Below are 27,641 nucleotides of genomic sequence, written 5' to 3' on the forward strand. Positions count from 1 at the left end.
CGATTAAAACCCAGTTTCCTACGGTTAAACAGAAAAACATCAGTGGTGGGGGCACCTGGGTGGCTCGGTGGGTTGAGCGTCAGGGCCTTGGCTCAGGTCATGATCTCACGGTTCGTGAGTTCGAGCCCCGCATCGGCCTCTGTGCTGTTGGCTCGGAGCCTGGAGCCTGCTTCGGATTCTGTGTCTCCCTCTCTCTCTGCCCCTCCCCTGCTCACTCTTTCTTTCTTTCTTTCATTCATTCATTCATTCATTCATTCATTCTCTCTCTCTCTCAAAAATAAACATTAAAAAAAAATTCAGTAGGAAAATTGGCAGAAAATAGACCTCGAGGGGAAGAACCATCTAGTAATAGGTTAATTTGTTTGCCAGAACAGGAAAAACCAAATGTTAACCTAATAAACCTATCGTGGCAAAGAAAAGGCTAGAAAAACAAAGTCTCAGCTTCAAACACATGACAAGGTAAGTTTATTCAGTATTTACAGAATGAAGTTATAAAAATTATGGTCTATTAATTTTTTTCTTAATGTGATTATAACAGTTTTATAATAATGACTAGTACATTAAATAAAAGACCAATAATTTTTGTAAGAATGTGCGTTTTCTGAGAGCGTTCTTTCTGCGCATCCTCACCATCACCCCTGCCTGGGTCTCCACCTCCCTCCCCTCCTCACCCCGTCTGTAACACCCTCCGACCTGGGCTCCCGCTCCCCCCGCTGCCCAGGCATCTCATCTCCACACTGAGCAGCTGGTGTTCCTCTACTGGGCAAGCTGGTTGTTGGCTTCCCAGCTTGCAAAGTCAAAGCCAAGGCTTTAAAAGGCTGCTGCTGAGCGAGCCCCTTGCCATCCCTTAGCCCTTCGACCCCTCACTGCCGGGCTTTGTGGTACCCCCTCTACCTACCACCCTCATCCTCCGTATCCTGCAAGACTCCTCTTCCGGGTCTCGGGGCAGGGTCACCTCCTCCTCAGATGCCTTTGGTTACCACCCGATTAAAAATGTTTGTTTTCTTTCTCTTTCTTTTCTTTTCTTTTCTCTCTCTCTCTCTCGCTCTCTATTTATTATATTTATTCATTTATTCAAGAGGGAGGGAGACACAGAATCGGAAGGAGGCTCCAGGCTCCCAGCTATCAGCACAGAGCCTGATGCGGGGCTCGAACTCACGAGCCGTGAGATCTTGACCCGAGCCGAAGTCGGACGCTCAACCGACTGAGCCACCCAGGGGCCCCTGGTTACCACCCAATTTAAATCACCAGGCCCAAGTCCCCCGTTGTCCCCTCCCCCCGTCTTTCTACTTTTGCCCTCAGCGCTCCTTGCTACCTGAGAGGGAGGGTGCGGGGGACTTTTGTCTTCGCGTCACCGCTGAAATCTCCACGTGACACAACCCACCCCACAGCTGAAAAAAGGTAAACTTCAGAGTCTGGCTGACCTGTATTTACACAAAGGGACACTAACTACGACCGAATCCGAAGCTTCCGCTGGCAGCACGGGGAACACCCCACCGGAGAGGTGTCCCGGGCCGGGCTGTGGCACAGACACTGGAGGAGCCAATGGGAGCGACGCGCCCTCACCTCCTGAGCAGAAAGAAAGTGCACGTGCAGTAACTTCCTCTCGCTGTCCACCAGAGGCAAGAACGTGACAGTGACGTCGTCGTCCGTGTTCAGGTTAGCACCAGCACCTCGGTTGCCGTAGCCATCATTTTCCATGGCAACCAAAGCAGAGAAGTGGCCCCTTGTATAGCCCAGAGCGATCGGACTTTTCCAGCAAAAACTCTGTTCCCACAACAAAGGCAAATAAACACCTGGAGGGAAGAAAGACCAGCACAATAGGGTCATCGGGACTGGGCTGCAAAACGTATCCTACAGAAGGAGACTTCAGAAATACAAAATACACTTGAGTAAGGGCTTACCTTGAAACCGAGTATATCCTAAAGTTTCTCCCCGGAAACTTTTATAATATTTCACTCCATAAACTATAATTGGTCGTCTAAGAATATGTGCAAGTACAAAAATGTGCGTCTGTTCCAAGCTTGCTCCAGGCTGTGCGGGGTAAAATAAAAAAGTAATTTCTCTTTAAAACGTTCACTGCCACCCAGGAAAACCGATGTGCAGAGCACAGAGCTCCTCCCCGTCCGTGTGCTAGATCCGTTTTTTTCTTTTAAAGAACACCGTCAAGCTAAGTGAGCATAAAATTCTGCAAATTCTTCCAACGCCATCATAAAGGAGATCTGCGAAGCGTACGTATACAGGTGTCTTTCACTATCCAAACTCAAGAAGCCAACAGACCGGGGTGAATACTGATCACAGGAACAAAAGGCGCAGACAGCGAGGGACGCCCGGTGCACGGTGACCGCCCGCTGGGAAAGGTCCCTGCGAAACCCGCACCCACGACGAGGTCCTCCCCAAGTAAAAAGAGGAGCTGCTATTTCTGGCAACCTTAAACGGCAGCACCGCCTAATTCAAGACGACTACACGGGCCCACCGCCCCTCTGACAACAAATGGGACAACACGTTTTCAGAAAGTACACGTCACAGCTGTAAAACAGCCACTGTGACAGAAGGTACTTCGTTCACAGGGTTCAAATAAACCACAGTGCTCTCTGCAAAGAAAAGGAATGGTCTCCTGCGTGTTTCTGAATGTTCCAGTTCGCTATACTGAACATGCTTCGTGGAATAAAACTAGCTTGAAAGCCAGAACCTGACAGGAACGACCATGCACAATTCGTTTTTTATAAAAGTTCATTCCCAAGTTAATTACAAATAGCTCCACCTGTTGGCCATGGCACCTCCCCCCGTGGGCCCGACAGCAGAGCACCGGGACCGGAGTGCCCGCCGCCCGCACAGTGATCTTCGTTAAGTGCCCCCTCGGACACAGAATTAGTAGGTAGATGAAACGGGCCCAATGCCACCTTTCTAAGCAGACGACATATATGAGGAGCAATCTGAAAAGGTTACGTAAGCCCTTACGATCATCACAGGTCAACTTTCGTCTTGTCACTCAATGGAACTGCGAAACGCGACCAGAAACCAAGGCACCCGCTGCCAAGCCAAGCACTCTTCTGCTCCTCCCAAGCCACCTGCAATCTGGCTTCCGCGTGCACATCAAGGGACTGAAGAACACGCAACACGCCTCGCGGCATTCTCACCTGGCTGGCAAGAGACAGTATGAATGCCCAGTCTTCTTGCCACTGTTCTTCCCTCAAGGAGAAATGTAAACCAAAGCTCTGAGAATACCACGATTCCCAATCTTTCCAACGTGTGTAAAACCTAAAACGGCAAGACAGTAAACAATTAGCCTTCTGTAAGCAGTACGTTTAATGTGCCAATCATTTAATGTAGTCTTTAAGCAATTCATGTAAAGAGGCGAACAATTTTATTAATTTTCCCCAGTTTGCCATTTATTTTCACATCAAAAATGCCTACGCTCTACCAGCAGACATCACGTAACATGTTCTCACCAGAACTTTAAACACTAATAATGAGATCAATTCATTTCAAATGTCTACTACTGACTGACGGAGTTCAAAAAGAAATAGAACATTCGGAATCATCTGAGATTGTGGATACAATCAAAGACACTACCATTTTACGTTAATGTATAGAACTCACTACTGGGTCACTGTGTAAACAACAGACTGGAAAATAGCCCACGTATTCACTAGGTGTATCAACATCGCTCCCAGAGCAAGGCCCTAATGCTCTTCAGTTCGACGAAGGCTCAGAGAAGTGAGGAAAGTAGCAAAGAAAAATCTGTAACTAGCAGAGGTTGGTTCACGAGGTCTAAGGAAAGAAGCGATCTCCAGACATCAAAGTGCAAAGCGAATCAGCAAGTGATACAGAAGCTATGGCATGTTTTCCAGAGAACCTAGCCAAAATCACGAAGGTGGCTACACTAAACAAATTTTCAATGCAGATGAAACCGCATTCTACTGGAAGATGCCATCTAGGACTGGTATAGCTAGAGAGGAGAAGTCAGTGCCTGGCTTCAAAACACAGGCTGACTCTCTTGTTAAGGGGGCTAATGCCGCTGGTGACTTTAAGTTGAAGCCAATGCTCACTGACCGTTCCAAAAATCCCAAGGCCCTTAAAACTGTGCTAAATATACTCTTGCTCTATAAAAAGAACAACAAAGCCTGGATAACAGTACGTCCATTTACAATACATTTTACTAAATATTTTAAGCCCGCTATTAATGCCTACCCCTCATGAAACTCCTTTCAAAATATTACTGCTCACCGACAACGCACCTGCTCGCCCAAGAGTTCTGATGGAGATAACCAGATTAATGTTTTCATGCCTGACAACACCATACCCACTCTGCAGCTTATGATCAAGGAGTAATTTCAACTTTCTAGGCATTATTTGAAGTAAGGCTACTGCTGCCATAGACACAGACTCCTCAGATGGATTTGAGCAAAGGAAACTGAAAAGCGTCTGGAAAGGATTCACCATTCTGGATGCAATTAAGAACATTCCTGATTCATGTAAAGAGATCAAAATATCAACAGGAGTTTAGAAGGAGTTGATTCCAACCCTCACGGAGGACTTTGGGGGGCTCAAGACTTGCGTGGAGGAAGTTAACTGTACATGTGGTGGAAACAGCAGAGAACTAACTAGAAGGGGGGCCCAAAGACGGGACTAGGCTGCTGCCATCTTGTGACAGAACTGGAACGGACGAGGACTTGCTTCTCACGGATGAGCAATGAAAGGGTTTTTTGCAATGGAATCTAATCCTGGTGAAGCTGCCGTGAAGACTGTTGAAATGACAACAGAGTGATTTAGAACACGACAACCGTAGTTGATGCAGCAGTGGCAGGCTCTGAGAGGACGCACTCTGATTTTGAAAGAAGTTCTAAGAAAAATGCCATCAAATCACATCGCACGCTACAGAGAAACCATTCATGAAAGGAAAGGTCAATCGATAACTTCACTGGCGTCTTATTTTAAGAAACTGCCACGGCCACCCCGGCCTTCAGCAACCACCACTCCGATCAGCTGGTAACCATCAACATCAAGGCAAGACCCTTCACCGGCAAAAAGACTATGACTCACTCAAAGTTCCACTGATGCTCAGGGCTTCTTCTTTTTTTTTTTTTTTTTTTTAGACCTACTGCTATAGCACTGACTACGGACTACAGGATACTGTAAACATGAACTTCCATATGCACTGAGGAAACCAAAATACTCCTTTGGCTCACTTTATTAAGACAGTCACTTTACCGCAGTGGTCTGGAACTGAACCCACGTATCTCTGAGGTATGCCTGTACGTATTATACGCTGAATCGGGAAGGTTCTAGGTTTGCCAGCCAGGGAGCTTAGTTTTGTTTGTTTTTTTTTCAGGTGACTTCAAAGTTCTCCCCTATTGCATTATGCTTTGATCGATAATTTTGCTCTCAAGGAAATTATTCAACTGCTCTCATTTTCGAATTCTCGAGAGTGCTTCCATTCAGTACTGTTTACTGCACGCTTACTATGTGTCACGCTACTGGAGGCACTACATCTTCCACGATGAAACACAACAAAACCTCTGTTCTCACAGAGTTTACATTCTAATGGACTGCACGTAATCCCTAAATGCTGACAACAAAATTCACAACTAGTAAGTGCTCAAAAATTATATAGAGATACGAGGGAAATAAAGTTATTTGGAGTAAGGTCATTATCATTACTCTGTCGGCATTCAAGTAGGTGTAAGAGAAAAAAAGCACCTTTTCATTAATTTAAGTTTCTTTCGGCCTCCGTTTTCTCATGGAGACGATGTATGTAATACAGAGCCAAGAAGATATCGTAAGTCAAGTCAGTATAAAGCCAAACTATGAGTCACAAGCACAGCCGTCATTTCCACTGATTAATACCCCAGTGGGTGAATTTACAGTTCAAGGCTAGTTATATACTTGACTGGACGACAGGATAAAACAAAAACATACAGGATCCCCCCGCTATCTGACAGTTCACTTTGCGCCCCTTCACTTCTATGAAAGGCCTACGTTAGCACCTGTTTTTGCCAAAACGCAATCTGAAGAGGATCTTCACGGCTACAAAATGGTCGCTGGATCTTTGCTTTGCGCCATTTCGAAAGCTGACAACAGGTTTCACAGAAATGCTACTTTTGGATGGCAAGGAAAATCTGTATACATAAAGGGCATTTTTGAGGTAACTGGAAGATGGGCTATGCACTGTACATGGAATTACAGGGTCGTGGTTGATTTTTTTTTTCCAGTTTATTTATTTTGAGAGAAAGAGCGCACGTGTGCACGCGTGAGAAGGGGAAGGGCAGAGAGGAGAGAGAGAATCCCGAGCAGGCTCCACGCCGCCCGCCTCAGGGTTCAATCTAAAGAACCGCGAGCTCGTGACCTGAGATGAAATTAAGAGCTGGATGCCTAACTGACTGAGCCCCCCAGGTGCCCCACACTACCGATTTCCTTAGATGTGGTAATGAGGATATGGTCGGGTAAGAGAATATCCTTGTTCTTCAAAGATACATGGTGAAATACCGACCGGTACAAAGCATCGTGATGACTTAAACTCACGAGCAAAGGGAAGTGCTTACACACGCAGAGACGGAGCACACGCGGCTAACCATTAGCCATTGGGCAATCCAATGAAGGAACACTGGGGTCTGGCGCACTGATTTTTTAACCTTTCTATGGATTTCAAAATGTGCAAAATAATATGTGGTCTGAAGACTATGTCCCTAAGGAAAAAAACCTCACAATACCAACATAATCTTTTCAATATTAAACACAACTATGAAATCATAATACTTAAAAATGTGGGCAAAGACCTTATCACTATTTAAGGCTACTACTGCAGTGTTAAATGTTTCTATGCTAAAGCCCAGCAAAAAGGTATAAAAGTCATCAAAATGTTCCAAATGTCTCAATGTGCAAAGTCAAATTTTTCCTGCCTAGCTTCCACAGGAAATATAACAGGAGAAAACTATCCCAACACTGTAAGGAAATGACTCAGCAGGAGCATGCCTGGTTTTAAACAGGGAAGGGTGCCAGCTCACCAATGTGAACAGTCATGCAGGCTGTCATGCAGGGCTTTCCGAAGCACCGAGTCCTTGTCGTAAATGCCCCAGGTAGCTTGTAGCACTGAATCAAGTAAGCAGTCTCCTGCGGTCCGGTTCCAAAGCGCATACAGTCGACTGTCCAAACGGGTAGCCAACTCCAAAGACCAGTTTATAATTGGAGATTCTTCTTCTAACTCTGTATAAGGAATTTAAATATCAAGTCCATTCTTTTTGTCTTTTTGTTTTTTAATGTTTATTTGGGGGGGGTGGGCAGAGTGTGGGCAGGGGAAGTACAGAGAGAGATAAGGAAACACAGAATCCGAAGCAGGCTCCGGGCTCTGAGCTGTCAGCACAGAGCCCAATTTGGGGCTCAAACCCACAAACCGCAAATCAAAGACTGAACGACTGAGCCACCCAAGTGCCCCAAAATAACATGTTTGTTTTCATGCCTATGCAATTCAGGACTATTCACTGGAGGAAAGAACCCACTCTGTAGATATATTAATAAGTTTATGTGTAATTTACTATTAAACACGTAAATAATTTTGATCAATTGAAATATAAACCTTCTGAGTAGTGGAAACATCTTGTGGCTCTACAATATTTTTCTCAACTTTTCAGTTCTTTACAATTTATTTTCTAAAAATGTTTAATATGGAAATATACTCATCCTAGAACAGGAAGTAGAAAACCATGGTGGAACATTTTTATACCTTTATTTATTCCCTGTATCACAGTTAAGAGCCATGAATAAGCATTCGTCATTTTTTTTTTCCAGTTTTGCCGAGATAAAATCGACAGAATGAACATTTTTTTTTTTAAATGTTTATCTATTTTGATAGAGAAAGACCATGAGCAGCAGACTGGCGGGGGGGGGGGGGGGGTGCGCGGGGAAGGTTGCAAGCAGCTCCATCTGCACGGTCAGCGCAAAGCCCAGTGAGGGGATTGAACCCACAAACCCTGAGATCATGACCTGAGCCAAAATCAAGAGTCGGACACCCAACCAACCGAGCCACTCAGGCACCCCGACAGAACGAACATTTTTAACGCCACAATGTGACACTGAGGGACTTTACGTTTTCAATTAAAGTAAAAATAAAACAAGTCAACCATACAACTGAAGTGCTCCAAACCTTAGAAAACAAAGAGCTTAGGGAAATTAAACTAAATCACACTCATTAATTCCACACTTACCTTTCTGAACATCTCTATCGAGCACCTCATCAAATAATTTTTCTTGGACTGTTGGAGGCAAGTCTTCAATATCTACAAATCAAAAAACAGGCTTAAAAGATTTTCTTACGTTTCGTAACTTAATTTGATACCAGCATCTAACAGAAACTTCCTCTAAAATAACTCCCTTGTCAGTGAAGGCGGTCGGGTAGCTTCTTTTAAAAACCATGCATAGGGGCCCCTGGGTGGCTCAGTCGGTTGAGTGTCCGACTTCAGCTCAGGTCATGGTCTCACAGCTCGTGGGTCCGAGCCTGGAGCCTCCTTCGGATTCTGTGTCTCCCTCTCTCTGCCCCTCCCCTGCTCACACTCTCTCTCTCAAAAATAAATAAACATTAAAAAATATAGATTTTAAAAAACATGCATGTGTAATGTGTGTGCATACATGTAAAGTAAAATATTTTCTTTCTGTACTTCATTATCAAAACTGTTGTCTACCTAAAAATAATATAAAGTATATCTGGACCAATAATTGCATATAACTATTGTCAAAAAGACAATACTGGTAAAGAAGTGTAAAAAGGGACCCTTGTGCACAGTCAGTGGGAATGTAAACTGGTGTAGCCACCACTTAAAACAGGGTCCTCAAAAAGTTAGAAGTATCATCTGATCCAGCAATCCCACATCAGTGTGTGTGTGTGTGTGTGTGTGTGTGTATCCGAAGTAAATGAAAACAGGATATCGAAGAGGTACCGAACCCCCATGTTTGTTGCAGCATTACTCACAACAGCCAAGATACAGAAACAACCTAAGTGTCCATCGATGGATGAGTGAATAGAGATGTGGGGTGTGAATGTGTGTGTGTATGTGTAAAATGACATGTTATGAGTGTGTAAAATGACATGTTATTATTCAGCCAAGTGAAAAAAAGAAATCCTACCATTTGCAACAACATGGATGGACCTTGAGGGCATTAGGTTAAGTGGAATTAGCCGGAGAAAGACAAGACCAAAAAAAAAAAAAAAAAAGTCAAACTCATAGAAACAGGGTAGAAAAGAGGTTAGTAACAGCTTGGGCAAGGGAGGAAGATAAAAAATTGGTAAAAGAGTACAAAAACTTCCAAGCTATAAAATGAATAATGTTGAAGACCTAAGGAAACACCATGGTAACTATTTAACACTGTGTTGTATAACTGAGATTTGCTAGGAGAAGTTACATGTTCCAATGGAAAAAAGATACATAAACATGGGATGGTGGGTGTGTTAACTGGGTGGGGGGAATCCTTTCACAATTTGTGCAAGGATGAAATCACAATAGACACTTTAAATATTTGACAAGTAAATGACAACTCTCTCTCATTAAAACTGAAATAAAAGGAAAAAAAAGAGCAGGGCTATCTGATATTCAAGTTAGCGGTAATAGTAACAACCACATACAAATGTTAATCTTCCCTGGTCTCCCCACACTCTCAACCGACCTCTGCTCAGACCTATTGTTTTCAGACTTCAGAATCTTCTCATAAAAGCTAACGAACCATTAATTTTTGGCACACAGATCTCTGGTTCTGTCATCCTCCTCAAATTCTCTACGGTTTGTTCAGTTTGCTAATGGAGCGGTCTACAGTAAAAAGCATTCCCCTTAAAAATTCTTTAAAAAAAATTTTTTTTAAGCTATTTTCAAGTCAGAGTAAAAATCTAAACATCACCAGAGTAAGCTTAAATATACAGAGTGCACTTCAAGTGAAATCTGATTTTGAAAGTCTTAGTGATGATCTCCTACCATTGGTACACGCCCGTGTTTATGTCTATATAAAAGCTCAAGACACGTAGAATCAAGATGGAAGCTTTCTTTTAGAAACTTTTGGTGTTTGGTGCATTTATTCAACGCCAAATGACCAAAAGGATCCCGGAAGACACTTCCAACTGTCACTGAATGGAAAAATGAAAAGCTGTGTCACAAACATGGTAGAAATTGATATAATGAGTGAAGAACACAGTAGCGACACTTTCAAAAGAATGCCAGCATCTTCGATTCAAAAAATCTGACTCCACCCATCAAAAGCCCATGTTCTAATCCTATCTCCTGATACCAATAACCAATGCCTGTGTAATTTTAAAATAGGCATGAATAAGAAAAAAAAAGTACACTGATAATATCCTAAAGTAAAACTGGAGAGAAAAATAAATGGCTAAAACAGATTTTTTGAAACATCTAAGGCCCACACCGAAATCAGTGATTATCAGCTGCTATCTTCCTACCAGATCCAAAGCTGAAGTTTTACAAGGAGCCCCTGGACTGGTCACTTCCAGGATAAATACGGTAGTCAAGCAATTTAAAATGCACACATAGTAGCTAAGTTATCTGCTTTAACAGAAACCACTTCACTCACACACAACAAAAACAATTATAATGAAGTGAACATTTCTTTTCACACTGAAATTTGGAGTTACCTGCTGGCAACGTAAATGTTACAAGGTCAGTGAGAAAATAGCAAGCAAAATCCCCCTTTCTCTGATGAAGAGAGGCAGCGATCTCTCGCCGGATTTGTTCTGTCAGTTCGGGACACACCATCGCAGGAATACACTTGGCTGCTTGTTGAGACACCTTGAATACAAAAGAAACTTTCCTCTGCATCTCATTTAACATGAACGTTAACGTAAGCAGAAAACAACAGTACTTAAAAGAAATGACCAAACCTTCCCCGTAACTCAGGGTGTTGTTTTGTTCATTTTAAAATGGATTAGGCACTATTTCCTCACCAGTGGAAGTACGGTTCAGTACAACTTTCCAGGAGGAAATTTACTTCTTAGGAATTTCTCCCAAGGAAATAAAATTTATGTAAAATGGTGTTGTTCACAAAGGTTCATCCTAGGGAGAGGGAGGGAGGACAGAAAACCACCTAAGTAAAACTAAGCATCATGCCCCCAATAAAAGCATTCTTAAAAAACAGGAAATTCCAGCTCATGGAGAAAGAGGAAAGTGCAAACACTCTTCTCCCGCTGGGTTAAGTAAGAACATTTCAAGTACCTTCACATGGAATAAGGAAAGCATGACATTTTTGAAGGGTTAGTTCCCACTGACCTCAAATCCTTCCCCATCTGTTATAATTCTGAATATGTAAAAAAGCAGCTGGCTTCTCTAAGTGTGAAAGAGACAGCAAACATTCGAAGTCTAACCCGACAGGAATGAAATGTGAGCACTGATGTAGGTAGTGAGCACTCCGACAGAGAACTTCTAAACAAGGAGATGGCTAGAACCTTCCTTTTCTTTTTAATGATGGATAGCCACAAAAGCAGCAGAGATATTTTACATGTAAGCCGTCTGCCTTTGTGGAGCTCAAAAACTCGGCATGCAAAGAGTTTTGAAATCAAAGGTGAGTATCCTCTACAGAGGAAGGGAGTCTGGTGTGAATCCTGTGTGAGCCAGTCACCGGACCACAACCACTGACCTCTGACCTACGAACGTTTCCAGTCACAAGTGGGGTCTGGAGCAGATCTGCCAATAAGCCACTCGCAGTTTGACCAATAACGTCATCTACATTGGGGACGATGAACTGTAATTTTTATTAAGGTAAGTGAACAGGGTCTCAAAAACCCTGCATACCCAACACAAGCATCAGACATCGTATTCTGAAAAATCCTACGTGAAAATTCAGTGCTTCTAAATTTTACTGGCCAGGATTACCAGTAACAATGAAATTCTTACTACCTCTTAACTCCATAAATCCAATCATTATGTGACACTCCAATTATGGAAAACGAAGTATCAAGTATTTTCAGAATATAACAATTTCTCAAGTAATAGTTTAAATGGATCCCAAAATAAATTCAAAAACAGCTGATTCTAATCTGCTAGTCCTCTGCCCTGTTCCAAAACCTGGGACGGTTTCTTCAAAAACAAGTTGATCTGTGACATGAAAACTGCGAACACCCCGCATTCCTGTAAGGGGAACCTTATGGCGGGGGGTGGTCACGCGTCCTCCTCCCACCGCCGTCCTTCAGCCCCGGACCCTGTCCGCCTACCCCTTCGTCTCCTAGCCTCTTCAACCCTATCTCCTTAGGCTAGTAATTCTTAACTTCGAGCACGTGAACTTGTTGGGAAGGATCGGTGAACCTAAATTTTCATTAAATTTAAATCCTTCATTTTCACTAACCACTGGCCTAGATTTAAAATGCATTCCCTTATAAGTCACAAAGCTAATATTCTGAAAAACTACTATTTCAATATAACTGGTTTCCTTTATGATCTTTTTTATTTTATGCATTTAAAAACAGTACTTTGAAAGGGAGCCCACAGATTCCACCACACTACCAACAAAGTCTATGGCCTAATATCCAATTAAAACCCCTGCCTCACATACATATCCCCAAAATATCGTGTTCTCCTGTTCTCATCCCCCAAAGTATCTGGCTCTGTCCTCTCTCTGCAGACACCTCCCTAAGTCCAATCTCCCTACTGGCCCTTTCAGTGACGTCCTCCGGAGTGTCTATTCCACTGAGACTAAATTCCACAACCAATTTGGTTATTTCCCTGGAAATCCACCCCCCTTCCACCTCTCCCACAGTGCACCAGGGTTGGTCTCTGTGTCCCAAATATGGCAAAAAGGATGGTATGTCACTTCCTAAATTAGGTTGTATCTAAACGACACCGAAGCTTCCATTTGGATCACAGGCGCGTGCTTGGTCTCTCAGATCACTTGTTCTGGGTGAACCCTGTCCTATGGAGAGGCCCGTGTGACAAGGTTAGAAGCCTCCTACCGACACCCATGTGAGTGTGCCTGGAACCAGATCCTCCAGCCCCATCAAGCCTTTTGACAACGGCAGCTCTGAACATTTGACTGTAACCTCATGAGAACCTGAGCCAAAATCATTCGGCCAGGCTGCTCCTGGACCCTTCACCCTCCGGAACTGTGGGAGAAAACAGCGGTTTGTGGACTAAAGCTTAGCAAAGTTGAGGTGCTCTGTTAGGCAGTAAATGACAAACACCCTGGGGCTCCAGTGCCTTCCCACTGTTAGTCCCCAGACTGCTCTTCGGAGGCCAGGGCTTACAACAGCCCTGCAACGTTCTCAGCCCTCTACCAGCCTGGGGGGAGCCCAGGAACCCCCTATGGACTTGAGCCTTGGTTCACAGCTGCCCTCTCCATCCAGTCTCCTGCCACCACCAGCAACTACTGCTCCAAACACTGGCTCTGCCAATATACAACGCAAATGTAGCCAGACCTCAGACACCACAGAAAGTACCTCTAACTGTCCCAATCCCTGTTCCAGAACACTGGTCCTTCTAATCACACTGCTGCTTTTCAAACTGTCCCTTCCCCTAACCTATCTGCAGTAGGCCTGCCCCCTGTTTACACCGTGGCTATCTCTCAAGCCCTCCCCCCTCCTCTATCAGGTGCCTCTGGTGTCACCTGACCCTCACCACACTGAACAATGGCTAGCCATTTCAACCGTGTTTCCAGGTAACCTTCATATCCCTTGATCCCCCCGCAGTGCTTTGTACACAATGGTTCCCAAATACATACAGACAAATCTGAGTATGTAAATATGTATAAGCATACCAGAGAAGACCTATACTGACAAAAATCACAATCTACAACTGATCTGACTCTCTACACTTTTTCTCCATTTCCCTTATAATTAAAAGAATTACCTGCACAATGTGGTCACATCCTGAATCGTTCATTTGCAATCGTTTGTGACATCTGTATGGTTATCTAAGGCCAAAAGCTCAGAAGCAACTTGATCCCTCCCTCTCCACTGCTCCTCACATCCAGTCTGTCTCCTTGATCCTGACTCCATCAGCACCAGCTCTCTCAAAGGGACCCGCTTCTTTGCACTCCCGTAAGGGCAGAGCCCTCGAAAGCATCACGCGGTGCCCTCCTAACGAGGCTTCCACTCTCCAATCCACAGCAGCCAAAACACCGATCTGGTCACTCCCAAGGCCACGCTGAGCAGCTCTGCAAATTCCTGAGCTCACCACAAACACCACCACCAGGGCCTCCAAATAAACGGTTTCCTCAACTCCCTTCTCTCCTCCACCCACTTACGAGGCTAAGTACTTCTCCTCCTTCAGACCCCCACTACAATGTTACCTGCTCTCCATGAGAAGGTGAGATACCCCGAAACACTTTCTCAGGTACTCCCACAGCACTTGGCATTCGTATCTATGCCAACACACTCTATACAGAATGACTGTATAGAGTTTATTTCTCTCTACTTTTCTGGAGACTCGGTAAAGGAAGAGCCAGTGTCTTCCCAATTACATCCCTGTTTAACACAGTGCCTAGCACACAGAAGGTACTTGATAAATATCAGGTGAATGAAATGAATGAAAGACACACCCTACCATTTTTTTAATCCAAGAGAGGATTCAGGTATCGTGGCAAAATGTCCCGTTTTTAAAACATACACCCTTGGGGGGCCTGGGTGGCTCGGTCGGTTGGGCGGCCGACTCTGGCTCAGGTCACGATCTCACAGTCCGTTAGTCTGTGAGTTGAGCCCCACGTCAGGCTCTGTGCTGACAGCTCAGAGCCTGGAGCCTGCCCTGAGTTCTGCATCTCCCTCTCTCTCTCTGCACCTCCTCCACTCACACCCTGTCTCTCTCTCTCAAAAATAAACGAACATTAAAAAAATTTTTTTAAATAAAAATAAAAATAAATAAAACATACACCCTTAAGAATTATATGCTGCTGAAGTCTCAAGTTTAGTGTGAATTTATAAAGGGAGTAGAAAAATCTAAAACATTTAAGAACAGTTTAGAAAACCATCACATCAAAAATGAAAACTAATGAACACAGTTCCTTCATATAAAACAATGTTTAACCAAAATGGCCATACTCACCTCTGTAAGCAATATTGCTAGCATGTCCTGCCTCTGAAAACGTATAGCCAGATGTACAAGGGTGTAGCCAACATCAAAAGCAGAAGGGCGGTTCAGCAAGCGCACTTCGTCCGCAGTGAGCTGACGCGCAATGTCCCCTCCTGATGACTTATATGCTTCTATAGCAGCTAGATCACCTTCTACCACCCCTAGAACAAACATCAAGACAGAAAAGAGTTTAATCCTATTTTCCTTCAAAAGGCATATCCTGTTACATTCACTCTAAACCCTTCTGAGTATTTCTCTAGGATTCCTGGACCCTGGGGCAACATTTAAATGTCCTAAAAGAATAGTAAAGAAAATCAGCGAATTCCTGTGTAATTTCTTTCCAGAACCAGAACTACCTATTTAGGTACCTACCTTCACATCAGTGCTGGCTCCAGGCTCTGGTGAGGTTTTGAGGAATCATTAGAACGTATTAACTGGATCAAAGATCAGTAATCTTAGTATGAGAAACTAGACTTTACAGAAGACACTACACTCCTGTTCTGCTCCTGCCTCTGCAGAAGCCAAGGAGACAGGGATGTGCTTCCTGTTGGCTCTGGGCTCTCCCGCCCTTCACACTGCAATTCTCTAACCTGAAACAGATGCGGAGCCTTCCGTACTGCTGTGAGCTTCGCAACAACTCAGAGCAATTAAAACCATTTTCTTTTTTTTTTTTAATATGAAATTTATCGTCAAACTGGTTTCCGTACAACACCCAGTACTCATCCCAAAGTGAGCGACATTTTGATTTCAGAACCTCTCACAGCCAAGTCTTCCTTACAGTCATTAAGTATCGATACAGTAAAACTTGAACCGGATGAGTTAGAACAAAAATATGCTGAAAGGAAACATTACAGATCAGTTGGGGGACAGAGATGAAACAACTATCACTTTGTCCAAATCCATAAAGAACTTTCTGTTCCCATGAAACCACGTTACTAATCTTAACACAAATTAATGTTAAGATAGTAATCCTATTTAGTAAGCAGTACAGTACACACATCTATGAATAATAGCCTTAGCAAAAAAATAAAGGCGTAGGTAAGCTTCAATTTACCTCAGTGTTACACACACACACACACACCCCAAGACTGTAGGAACAAGTAATTTTAAGTGTTTCCTAAGTTACATCATGAAAAATGTGTTGGGTAAAATGCTAAAACTAGCTAAAAATATTCATAGCATATTCTTTAAAAGCATTTTTTTATTGTCATCTTGAATTAGAGAAATAGGAACTATTCCTTGGAGAAAAACAGACTGGTACAATGCAACAATTTCTCCCAGTTATTAAAAAGAGCAAACCTTGGGGCGCCTGGGTGGCTCAGTTGGTTAAGCGGCCAACTCTTGGTTTCAGCTCAGGTTATGATACCACGGTCGGTGAGTTCGAGCCCCGCATCAGGCTCTGTGCTGTCTCCCCTCCCTCCCTCCCTCTCCCTCCCCGAAAAATAAACATTAAAAAAAATAATTAATTTTAAAAAAATAAATAAAAATTAAATATAAATAAAAAGATCAAAGCTTTAAAATAATTCCCACGTTCCCTGAATGCCCATGACACAGAAAGCACCATGCTAGGCAGTATGAGAAGCACAGACAGTAAGAACAGGATTCCTATATTCAAAACAGCCCTTTATCATCACATCTGTGGGCCATAAAAGGCCAGCTTCAAAAGTTTTCAGACTCTGCCGTCAAAGACCCTTTCTGCAAATCTAGACCCACTCTCCAGAAAAAGGACACCATGCTGCCAACACACACATTTTTCAGGTGAAGAATCCAAGGTATCAAATGAGAACACCTCCTTACAGGAACTTTTATTTTCACAGCAATGTAGGTCAATCCCTTCTTCAACAGAAACACCTAAGTGCAGCCGTAACCCCCCACCTCCACTACAGAAGGGGCTTTAAAACACCCTTAGGAGGCAAAGCGCCCTACAGAAGTCATCAGGGTTACAACGTGACACGGCTGGCATGAATCTTCTCCAAAGGGCGAGCCTTAAGAACAGACACAGAAATCCTACTTGAAATAAAAAACAAATCTACGGTTATCAAGTACACAAAAAACTAAAATTTCTGCCTAACTTGTGTTAGTGAACAGACGAGAATCATCAAAGAAAGCTTGTAACCTTTTCAATAATTTAATGTCATTCATCTTTTTAGAACCAAATATGCCCTAGGCCATTTCCTTTTGTGTATATACTACCTCCTTGTGAAGGCGACCCGAGTCCTAGTTTCCAGGTGCCTGCAGAATCACTGCACCTTTTACAGGTTTTAAGCTTTAGCCTAAGAAAATATAAGTTTATAAAGTTTCTTTACAGGACACAAGAAATGTTCTAAGCTCTGCCAAAAGCAACCCAAGGACCACAAAGACAGAACAACAGATGTGAAAAGATAAAGAGGAAGCCCTGCCCGGTGCACGTACACGCGCCCGGTTAGGCACGTGTGCAACGCGCACAGTTCTGTTCCCCGCCGATGCAGGTGACTGCCAACCAACACGGTTCTTCTGGCTGCAGGAAGGCGAGGTCTTCTAAATCACTGTCTTCACTATTCTAGCTAACTCACCGTGCAGCTGACATCTAGAAGAACCTCCTCTTAGAAATTCTGCCTTAAGAATTCATTTCCTCGCTCATGTTTCTGAGGGATTTCTGTAATTAGAAACTAGCATAATCAAAGGGGGGGGGAGGCACAGCGCGCTCTGGGATTATGATTTACAACGTCTCCCGATCAGCCTTCAAAGTGAGTGTTGTCTTTGTTTTTTGAAAATATAAACAGAATGTCAAATAGTGAAATGCACGGTACAGCAATTCTATCTCAATCGTGCGGATACACACATACACACAAAACCAAGACTTCCATCTGCCCTAATCCAAATACCAAAACCACTCCTTCCGCCAGCCCCCAACCACGCACTGAAGTGCAGACCGGGTGCTGCCGCTCCTCAGCGCGCCCCCCGGCACGAAGTACACCCAGGAGGGCAGGAAACAGGAATGAAGAGATTAGAGACTTTGTTCTCTATTCTTCACAGCACAAAATCCTCCACATCTTCTAGAACACGAAAAACACAAATTTAAGTATAGGCACAAAGTAATGTTTTGAAGAAAAATATTTTATTATCTAATGTCTGGGGAACAGAGGATTCCATTCTTGTCATTAACCGTAATTAAGAACTCACAGTTTCAGTTACCGGTGAATTTTCAGCTACAAACATGAGTACCGTTATTACAAATTTCATGAGACTGTCGCTGAACTGTCCAAATTTTGGGACTATCTTAATGACACGTTGTTCAAGGACAGCTACCGATTGAAGTTTAGACAGTTTCTTGACAGGTGGTGAAGTTTTCGCTGTAAACGGGATATTTAAAAGGATCTGGCCCATACTCAGATCATGTAAAGTTTTAGCTACCAAATGTTTTCTACTTAGGGGGAAAAAAGTATCCGATTATACGCAAAACAACTTACAAAAAGTCTTTTGAGTTCTTCACATAACATTTTTACCACCTCTAAAATCAGGGGATAAAGAAAAGGAGGAAGAGGGGAGAAGAGCTGGTAGGCAGGAAAAGCCAGCAAAATAAACCAAGTGGTAAAATCTCACTTGGTGTAACAATGACCAGGAAAAAGTTCCAGCAGAAGACAGGTAGGTGATGTGCACATGCCTTCCTCGTCACTGACCCCCCATACGGCCTCCAAGAGCAACTGAAACATCTTTCTCCTCGTGTTTTCTTTTTTAAACTTAACAAATGTATTATTCCGTGTTCTGTCCCTTCTTCCCCCATGCTATGAAGGCAAACTGAGCGGACAGCTGAAGGCTTCCGAGAAGATGAACTATGTAAAACTAACCTCTGGTTACCAACACACATTCGAAACTGAGTGAAATACACAGCCAACTATGCAGCGGTGCAGACTACAGGTAATGGAAAGGGTTAATATCCTTTTAAAAACATGAATGCCTAGAGGTAAATGAAAGTTACTACATGTTACAAATATGAAGTGTAAAAATAAAAGTTCATATTGTTCTATAAGCTGGGCCAGGTGTGGGATTTAACACACTTTGAAGCCACGGGTCATGACTCACTGGGGACTTCACAGCTACTATGGAACTCCGTTGGTCAGAATATGGAGCTGGCTCATAGATGTTTAGAAAACAGACTTATTTTTTTCCCCCATATATGGCACAGTTTTCAAAGTTTTGCCTTATTTTCTTTTATGACATAAAATCATAATGGTAACTAACTTTGAAAAGAATGCCAAATGGTAAAAAAAAAGCCAGGACTTACCTGAGCCCACATGGGCCAGCTCAACACTACCCTGGAGTTCTATGGTAGCTGTGACATCACAGCAGGGTTTATGCTGTGGGGTCAGGGTGGACTTGGAGTCAGCTGGCACAATTTCAGGAGCCCTTAAAGAGAAAAGTTAGTTTTAAGTGGTAATGTTCATAACGTCCTTTACCGTGGTCAGTAGAAAGGTGCAGACGCGGCTGTGGCTACAATGTCTGGGTAGCCTTCCTCCACCCGGAGTTCAGCTCGCGTAGGTGGTTTTGCGTAATAAAAAGAAATCTCTACCACCCAGTAATACTTGTTCTTTATATCCCTAACCATTTGGCTATAGTTCAATCATGAACTTGGCTTAGATATTCATATTTGCAGTAATCTCTTTCAGTACTCAAAACACGAGCTATTTTTTTGAATAAAATGACCTCAGTACTTTTTAAGTGTATCTTCGAGTGGGCACAGGCTCACGGCCAATCCCAGAAATAGTGTAAGCAGCCCAGACCACCACCTAAAGGCATTATTCACATAATAACCAATGGCAGCAAGTGAAAATTTACCACTTCTATTCCTAGAATAGTGCTACAGAACAATAACCTTTTCCAAAAAATGAAAATCGCAAATTGGAAATAAATTCTTTAATCTATACTATATCAAGATGAACTCCTATTCAATTCATTCAATAAACTCATTGTTATGAAAACATCTTCTTTAGAATAAAAGATTCAGTCATAGAGAAGTCAAAATAATCTCTAATTAAGGCCTTTAAATGTTCCATTATTAATCATGACAAACTGCACCAAATATAATTTATACTTTGGAGCTCTTACGTCTTTACATCTCTGATCAGATTATTAACAACCCAACTGCTGTGGAAATACACAAATCCCCAAAGTCACGAAAAACTATGTGGATCAATAGATCCCTTCAGACGAAAGAAGATCTCGCCATGCAGAAAGCATTACTGCTGAAAGCCCAATGGAAGGACCTAAATGAACAGGCGCCAAGTTCTTTGGGAAGGGAGGGGATCGGAGATGAGGGCCAGTGTCAACAAATTAAAGAAGATGGATGGGAGTTGAAATTAAAAAGGTCACCAAAAATATTGCCCAAAAGAGTCAACTGAGGGGATATTAAGGCTCTTCAAAACCTAGGGTTCTAGGGGCACCTGGGTGGCTCAGTTAGTTAGGCATCTTGATTTCAGCTCAGGTCCTGATCCTAGGGTCATAGGATCATGGGAGCCACGAGTCAGGCTCCAGAGTGAGCGTGAAGCCTGCTTAATTTTTTCTCTTTCTCTCCTCCCTCTGCCCCTCTCCCCAGCTCACACTGTCTCACTCTCTCCAATACACACACACACACAACAACAACAACAACAACAAACCTAGGGTTCCAATTATATAAAATAGTATGTCAAAACCACAACCACCACTAAAATCAAGTCCCCAAAGTTTTCTGGCTCCAAGTAAAAATCTCACCTGCAACAAGGCCAAGTTATCCTGGCTGAATGTAAAACCAAATTCTGGAGTTTTAGAATTACACTATTTTAGGTAGGCCTGGAGTGATTATTGAATAATCTAACCCACTCTGTTTTTCAAGTTGTAAAAGAGTCTCTAAAAGGAAAAACTCACGCCATGTAGCATTATTACACTGTTCATAATACAGCCATGTAACTCTTCTTCTAGCCAAAAACACTGATAGAATTAAGACATTCATCAAATTGAAAGAGGTGCTAAAATGTAACTGAGTCCATCTTGATAAGGTCCCGAGGTGGAAGTATAAAACAAGAACGTCCCTATAATTTGCCACTTCAAGAGAAAGTTCCACAGCTTCAGTTAACATTCGTGGCCACGCAAGTATCCACATAAGCAGAGTGGTCGATTTTCCTCATAAATTTCAGGCCCAAATATCCAACAACCCAGTTGACAGCCTCACTACATCATGTGTAAAACTCAACTTGACGTCTCCTACGTTTAGGAAAAAAATGATCCGACCCAAGTGCCCAAACCAAAAAAACCCAGGACATCTTAACTCGAGTCTCCTCTCCCCTAAGCCCCCAGAACAATTTGCCAAGTTTTATCAATCCTGCCTTTTAAAAAGTCTCTCAAATACATCCCCACCCCATCTCCACTGCCTCTATCCTAGGTGAAGACTGCAATCGCCCTCACCTAGATCGCAGTAATGTTCTCGTAAGCGATCGGCTTGCCTCTAGCGCTGCCCCTTTCCAATCCAGTCTCCACGCTATGATCCCAGTGATCTTCCTAAACCACGAATCCGATTAAGGCAGTCTCCCTCCAGATGTTTACCAGCGTCCTGTGTTAAGAACTAAACTCCCTGACCAGGTCAACAGGCGCGGAAAGGTTCAGCATCACCCTGCACAGTTACCTGCAGCTCCCAGACTACACATCAATCCCGCTAACTTCACCAGTTTGATGGACAGGCCATGCTCTCTTGACTCTGAGGTCTGAACACATACCATTCCCTCAGATCAAAACTCTCTTCCCTCTTCTGTGTGAGGTTCTGGCTTAGATGTCACTTCCTCCTATAAGCCCTCTCCACATCTTCAAATGAGATTCAAGTATATACGCCTCTAGCACCCCTGCCCTTCCTCTACCGAACTTCTCGCACTATACTGGCTGGTTGAATTTTATCTTCCTCTACCAGAGCACAAGCTCGCTGAGAGCCATGGCTTCTTCCACAGTGCTTGGGAACACACTCCACGAATATCTAAATGTGTAAATAAATGGACCAACAAAGAAAAAGTAAAAACTAAGTCAATTCTGGAAAGCAACTGGAGGGTGGAACAGGCTGAATATCTGCCTTGTCAGACTTTTAAATACATAATAAAGCCATAATTATTTAAGCAAAAGTGTGATACTGATGTAAAAAACATCAAAATAAAGAGCCTCAAGATAAATGATGTAGAATCGTTTTATGTATAACAGAACCACCCAAATCCATGGGAAAATAATTTAATAAATCACTAATGGAATTTAGAAAAATATTTTAAACCTTAATCTAAAAGACTGTGTAAGACAACAAAGATAAAGTGTTATTAGTATAAGTCTCCCCCTCACCCCCCCCACACACACACAAAGGAGGAGGAGGAGGAGGGGGGAAAAGGGGGGAAAGGGGGGGGAGGAGGGGGGAGGAGGAGGGGGAAGAGGGGAGGAGGCGGAGGAGAAAGAAAATTTGCAACAAATATGACTGGTACATATTTTTGGTGTATTATTTATATTTAGACTTCATGTTAACTTGCTAAAATCACAAAGGAAAATGGACAGAAGACATAAATCAGAACAATTCAAAGAGAAAACTACAAATGACTAAACAAGGCAGCAGGCCTCCCTGACTAAGCCCCAGCAGAGATATGGCCACGCAGTCACCCTCACGATGGGCCATAATTCAGACAGGTTGTCCAGGCATCTATTCCCCAATATGCACAAAGTACCTTAAATATGTTCATATAATTTGATCATATAATCCCATTTCAGGGAACGTAAGAAAATAGTTAGAAATGCTGACAATTCTCACCAAAACACTGTCCGAATAAAAAATTCTCAAATAACCCCAAAGGCTAATAATCAGGGGTAGGTTAACTGAGAGTACAGCAACTTGATGTCATACTACACATTCATTTTGTAAGAGATGAAAACATGTTAATTACCTCAAAATGTAAAGTTCGGCATATATATATATAATTTTATATATATACACATATAATTTCAACTACACAAAAATAAATGTAAAAAGACTGAAAATAACAAAAACATGGCAGATTTCCTCTAGACACTGCAGCTATAAACTTATTTTCTTCATCGCTTTCTTATCTCTGAAATAGTCTACAATGAGCATGCTCTGCTTTTATTATTTAAAAATGAACTAAACTCTCATGCTGTCACAAGAAGTCAGTACATAATGTCTAAATCTGATGAAACAAGAATACTGGCGTGTCCACTGGCAGATGAACAAAATGTGGTATATACGCACAATATTATTCAGCCTTAAAAATGAAGGAACTTCTGGGATGCCTGGGGGGCTCAGTCAGTTAAGCATCTGACTCTAGAATTCACAATCTCACGGTGCATGGGTTCGAACCCCACCTCGGGCTCGGTGCTGACCGCATGGAACCTGCTTGGGATTCTCTCTGGCCCTCCCTCACTCACTCAAGCGCTCTCTTTCTCTCTCTCTAAATAAATAAACAAACTTAAAAAACAAGTGCAAGGGAATTCTGCCACATGCTACGACATGGATGAACTCTGAAGACATTACACTAAATCGAGCAAGCCAGTCACGAAAGGACCGGCACTGTAGGACGGTAGTTATGTGAGACACAGAGGTCAGTCACGTTCAGAGACAGAAAATGGAATGGAAGCTGCCAGGGGCCGGGGGAGGGGAAATGGAGATGCCGTTTACGGACACAGAATTCAGTTTTGCAAAATGAAAAAAGTCCTAGAGATGGATGGTGGTGGCAACTGCACAGCGATATGAATGTACTTAATGCCACTGAACTGCACGCTTAAAAATGGTTAAGATGGCAAAAATTGTTTACGTACGTTTTACCACGATTAAAATAAATTTTTTAAAAAGTGGAAAAAATGCCACAAAGACACAATGCAGACACACCAGAGGTGCTGCTTCAAACACATCACCTATGTAGTATCCCCCCTCCAAATAAAGATAAATGTTTCAATCTAGTAATTTCCAAATCGAGTGTCACTCTGTGAAGAAAAAAAAAAATGCCTGAACTCTCTGAAAATGTTTATCTCATGAAAGAAATAAAGAGCCAAAACCAAAACCATCCGAGGCACTGTTTCGATTAGAAGACCTAAAGAGACAACACAAACACCTCGGTCCTTCCTGAATGTGGTTGGAGCTACACGTGGAAGGATGCACGGTCCTTCCTGAATGTGGTTGGAGCTACAGCTAGTCCTAAGGCTGAATACGGACTCTGAGTAGTAAATTTTCTAGATAACTGTGTAGTTATGCAGGGAAAAGGTCTCTGTTCTCAGGACATACGTGCTTAACTTTTTAGGGGCAAAATGTCATGACATCTGCAATTACCCCTCAGATGGTTCAGGAAAAAGAGAAAGACAAACAGAAAGGGAGAGGGTAAATGCGGCAAAGTATTAACAAATGGAAAATCTAGATCAAAGGCAAATAGTATTCAATGTATTATCCTTGTAACTTTTCTGCAGGAAAGTTGAAATTTCTCAGAATAAAAGGTTGATGGGGGGGAAGTTGTCTCTACACCACAGGACTGGAGGTGAAGAAGAAAATAGTTTTTCTTTATAAATTTCTTCTATACTGCTTGACTTTTTTAAACACGTGCATAGTTTATTTTAATAAATGTTTTAAATTAAAATTATTTTATGGTAAATAGTAAAGTTCAGTGGAGTCTAAACATATCTTTATATTTAATATTTAAACAATACATTTGGATTTTATAACTCAGTATGTTCATTTAACATAGTGCTTTTTAAAAATGAAAGGCTTGGGGCGCCTGGGTGGCTCAGTCGGTTAAGCATCCGACTTCAGCTCAGGTCACAATCTCGCGGTCCGTGGGTTCGAGCCTCGCGTCGGGCTCTGGGCTGATGGCTCGGAGCCTGGAGCCTGCTTCCGTGTCTCCCTCTCTCTCTCTGCCCCTCCCCCGTTCATGCTCTGTCTCTCTCTGTCTCAAAAATAAATAAACGTTAAAAAATTTTTTTTTAAATAAATAAATAAAAATAAAAATGTAAGCCTTTACTAAGCCAATGCTGTATATTCAAATGTCAGTATCATATACTCAAGAAATCACCCAACAGACTCCCTTTCTCAGCATAAGGGGGCACGTTATTAGTTGGCAGGCCAGTGTAATCAATCATTTCTAAAAGCCAAAAATTGCATCTCAGACCAAAGGCAACCAGAAGCATGCCGTGGGGAGGTCTATTTCTGCCATTCTCATCCATTTGCCTTAACAGACACACTCATTCCTGGAAGCTTTTCTCATCCCAGGAGTCAGAAAGCACTTTCAAAAGCCAGAATGCACTGGCCAGGGGAAAAAAAGTACGTGCATGTTCCCTACAGATGAGACTCTTTTACAATGCTGAGAATTATCTCAATTCTCTTAAAAATCACGACATAAAATTTTATTTTATATCCAGAGCTCAAATCACAAGAGAAAATTCTTAGAAACTTGAGGAAAAATAAGACAAAAGCTATCTGAAGATAATACTCCATTCACGACACTAAAAAATAATTCTATTACCTGTAATATCAACTACCTTGGGTAGGAAGGAGATCCACAAGCCAGCATGTGTACAGAGCGAACAAGACGCCTCAGATTTTATACCTTCACCCACCCCACCCCACCCCACCCCCAAGTAAGAGTATCACAGAGAGTTAATGAAGGACATACAAGGCATTGCAGGCACTCTAGCAGCTAACTTTCCTTTTATGGAGGCAGGGCCAAAGATCTGCAGCAGGAGTCTGCATGTTTTTGGATTCTATTAAAAGCTTTTAATAGAATATGTTAACAAACCATTTTTATTTTTTATGTTCTTTAAAAAATACGAGGGTTTTAAACGTCAAAGACCAAAGGCCTTTTTCCAGGTTCTACCTGCATTAAGGAAAAAAGCAATGTATTAAAGGGAAAAGGACACTAAGTCAGAAGAGTTCTCTTTCAGTAAAATATTCAGTCTGATATTAATACAAAATCAAGTTCATAATCAAACAAAGTGGTCCATTAGCATCCTGGAATAAATCCAGCACTTGAAAAATAACCGTCACCTAAATCTATCAGAACAGTGAACAACTTCATTAGCTTCCTTTCTAAACCCCCAGAAGACGATCTCTAAAAATTAAGTATTAGAACAAAGATCTGCTCTGGGCTACCAAAAACTCACAAGTAGCAGTGGCCATGAAGCAGCTCCACAGGGCAGAAAAAAATCTGAAGACGGAAAATAGACTGTCCAAACAGCTGTGGTGTACCAAACTGAAAACAGGCAAACACAAGCAAAGCAAGCGGAACAAATGCTACAGAAATGCCACACTAAAGATCCTACAAGTATAAATACCACGGCCTAACCATGGAATGCCCAGAACTATCAGCAAAGGACAGACTATCTTGAGGCACAGCAATCAGCTTCATCTAGGCATATTCATTTAGCTGACCTGGAAAAAAGGAAGGACTGAAAACATGAATATTCACAGGCATCAAACATTATTCAAAAGTTTTTGTAACGGTACTCCTTTCAAACATATAGAGCAAAAACAAACCAAAAAACAAAAAACCACTGTGAGTAAGAAACATACATTTGATCTTCATCTACTGTTCCTGGCACATAACTGCTAAAACCTTTGTAATTTCCAAAGATCCCTAGGGGCATCTTTTGTTACAATATTAGTTTTGTTCCCAGTTCCTGAAATAGCTCCAGACAGATAAAGGGAAACCGAATGTCTTTTGTTATTCATAAAACAAGTTCCTTTCTCCACTTCTGATTTATGTTAATGAGGTGACTTTTGGAAAACTCCTAAGGATGGGGGCCGGTTGCCAGGGAAACCAACCTTGGGATTAGAGGGTTCGGAGTTTCAGCCCCGTCCCACTCCCACCTCCTGGGAAGAGGAGAGGAAAGGAGGACAGGAGGGGAGAGGAGGGAGGGGGAGACACGGGGGGGGGGGGGGAGACAGGGGGAGGGGGAGATGGGGGGGAGAGGGGGGAGAGAGGGGGAGAGAGGGGGGAGGGGGAGGGGAGAGGGGAGGGGAGAGAGGGGCAGAGGGGGGAGAGGGGGAGAGAGGGGGGAGAGAGGGGGGAGAGAGGGGGAGAGAGGGGAGGGGAGAGAGGGGGAGAGAGGGGGAGAGAGGGGGGAGAGAGGGGGGAGAGAGGGGGAGAGAGGGGGGAGAAGGGAGGGAAGAGGGAGAAAAGGGGAGGGAAGAGGGGAGGGAGAGAGGGGAGAGGGGGGGAGAGGGGGAGAGAGGGGGAGAGGGGGGAGAGAGGGGGGAGGGGGGAGGGGAGGGGAGGAGGGGAGGGTGAGAGAGAGGGGAGAGAGGAGAGAGGGGGGAGAGGAGAGAGGAGAGAGAGGGGGGAGAGGGAGAGAGAGAGGGGAGAGGAGAGAGGGGAGGGGGAGAGGGGAGAGGGGGAGAGGGGAGGGGAGAGGGGAGGGGAGGGGGGGAGGGGAGGGGAGGGGGAGGGGGGGAGGGAGGGGAGGGGGGAGGGGGGGGAGGGGAGGGAGGGGGGAGGGGAGGGGAGAGGGGAGGGGGGAGGGAGAGGTGAGAGGGGAGGGGAGAGGTGAGAGGGGAGGGGAGAGGTGAGAGGGGAGGGGAGAGGTGAGAGGGGAGGGGAGAGGTGAGAGGGGAGGGAGAGTGAG

At 43.2% G+C, this 27,641-nt stretch overlaps 1 protein-coding gene across 4 annotated transcripts in view; it reads right to left on the minus strand.

Annotated features, from left to right (window-relative positions):
* The window catches only part of ZRANB1 (zinc finger RANBP2-type containing 1), a 63,948-nt gene that overhangs the window by 3,327 nt on the left and 32,980 nt on the right, over nucleotides 1-27,641 (minus strand). For 3 of the 4 annotated variants that reach the window (XM_081790443.1, XM_060641240.3, XM_078434939.2), the window contains 7 exons: nucleotides 15,021-15,208; nucleotides 10,631-10,784; nucleotides 8,205-8,276; nucleotides 7,008-7,206; nucleotides 3,141-3,261; nucleotides 1,905-2,034; nucleotides 1,567-1,796 (listed from right to left, as the gene is read on the minus strand). In XM_081790443.1, the coding sequence (XP_081646569.1) occupies nucleotides 1,567-1,796; nucleotides 1,905-2,034; nucleotides 3,141-3,261; nucleotides 7,008-7,206; nucleotides 8,205-8,276; nucleotides 10,631-10,784; nucleotides 15,021-15,208 (1,094 nt within the window). Of the gene's footprint in view, nucleotides 1-1,566; nucleotides 1,797-1,904; nucleotides 2,035-3,140; nucleotides 3,262-7,007; nucleotides 7,207-8,204; nucleotides 8,277-10,630; nucleotides 10,785-15,020; nucleotides 15,209-19,311; nucleotides 19,434-27,641 lie in introns of all 4 variants that reach the window. The other variant, XM_060641243.3, reaches the window with a different exon arrangement.

The sequence above is a fragment of the Panthera onca genome, chromosome D2, assembly GCF_046562875.1.
Source record: "Panthera onca isolate mPanOnc1 chromosome D2, mPanOnc1 haplotype 2, whole genome shotgun sequence".
NCBI classification, from domain to species: Eukaryota; Metazoa; Chordata; class Mammalia; order Carnivora; family Felidae; genus Panthera; species Panthera onca.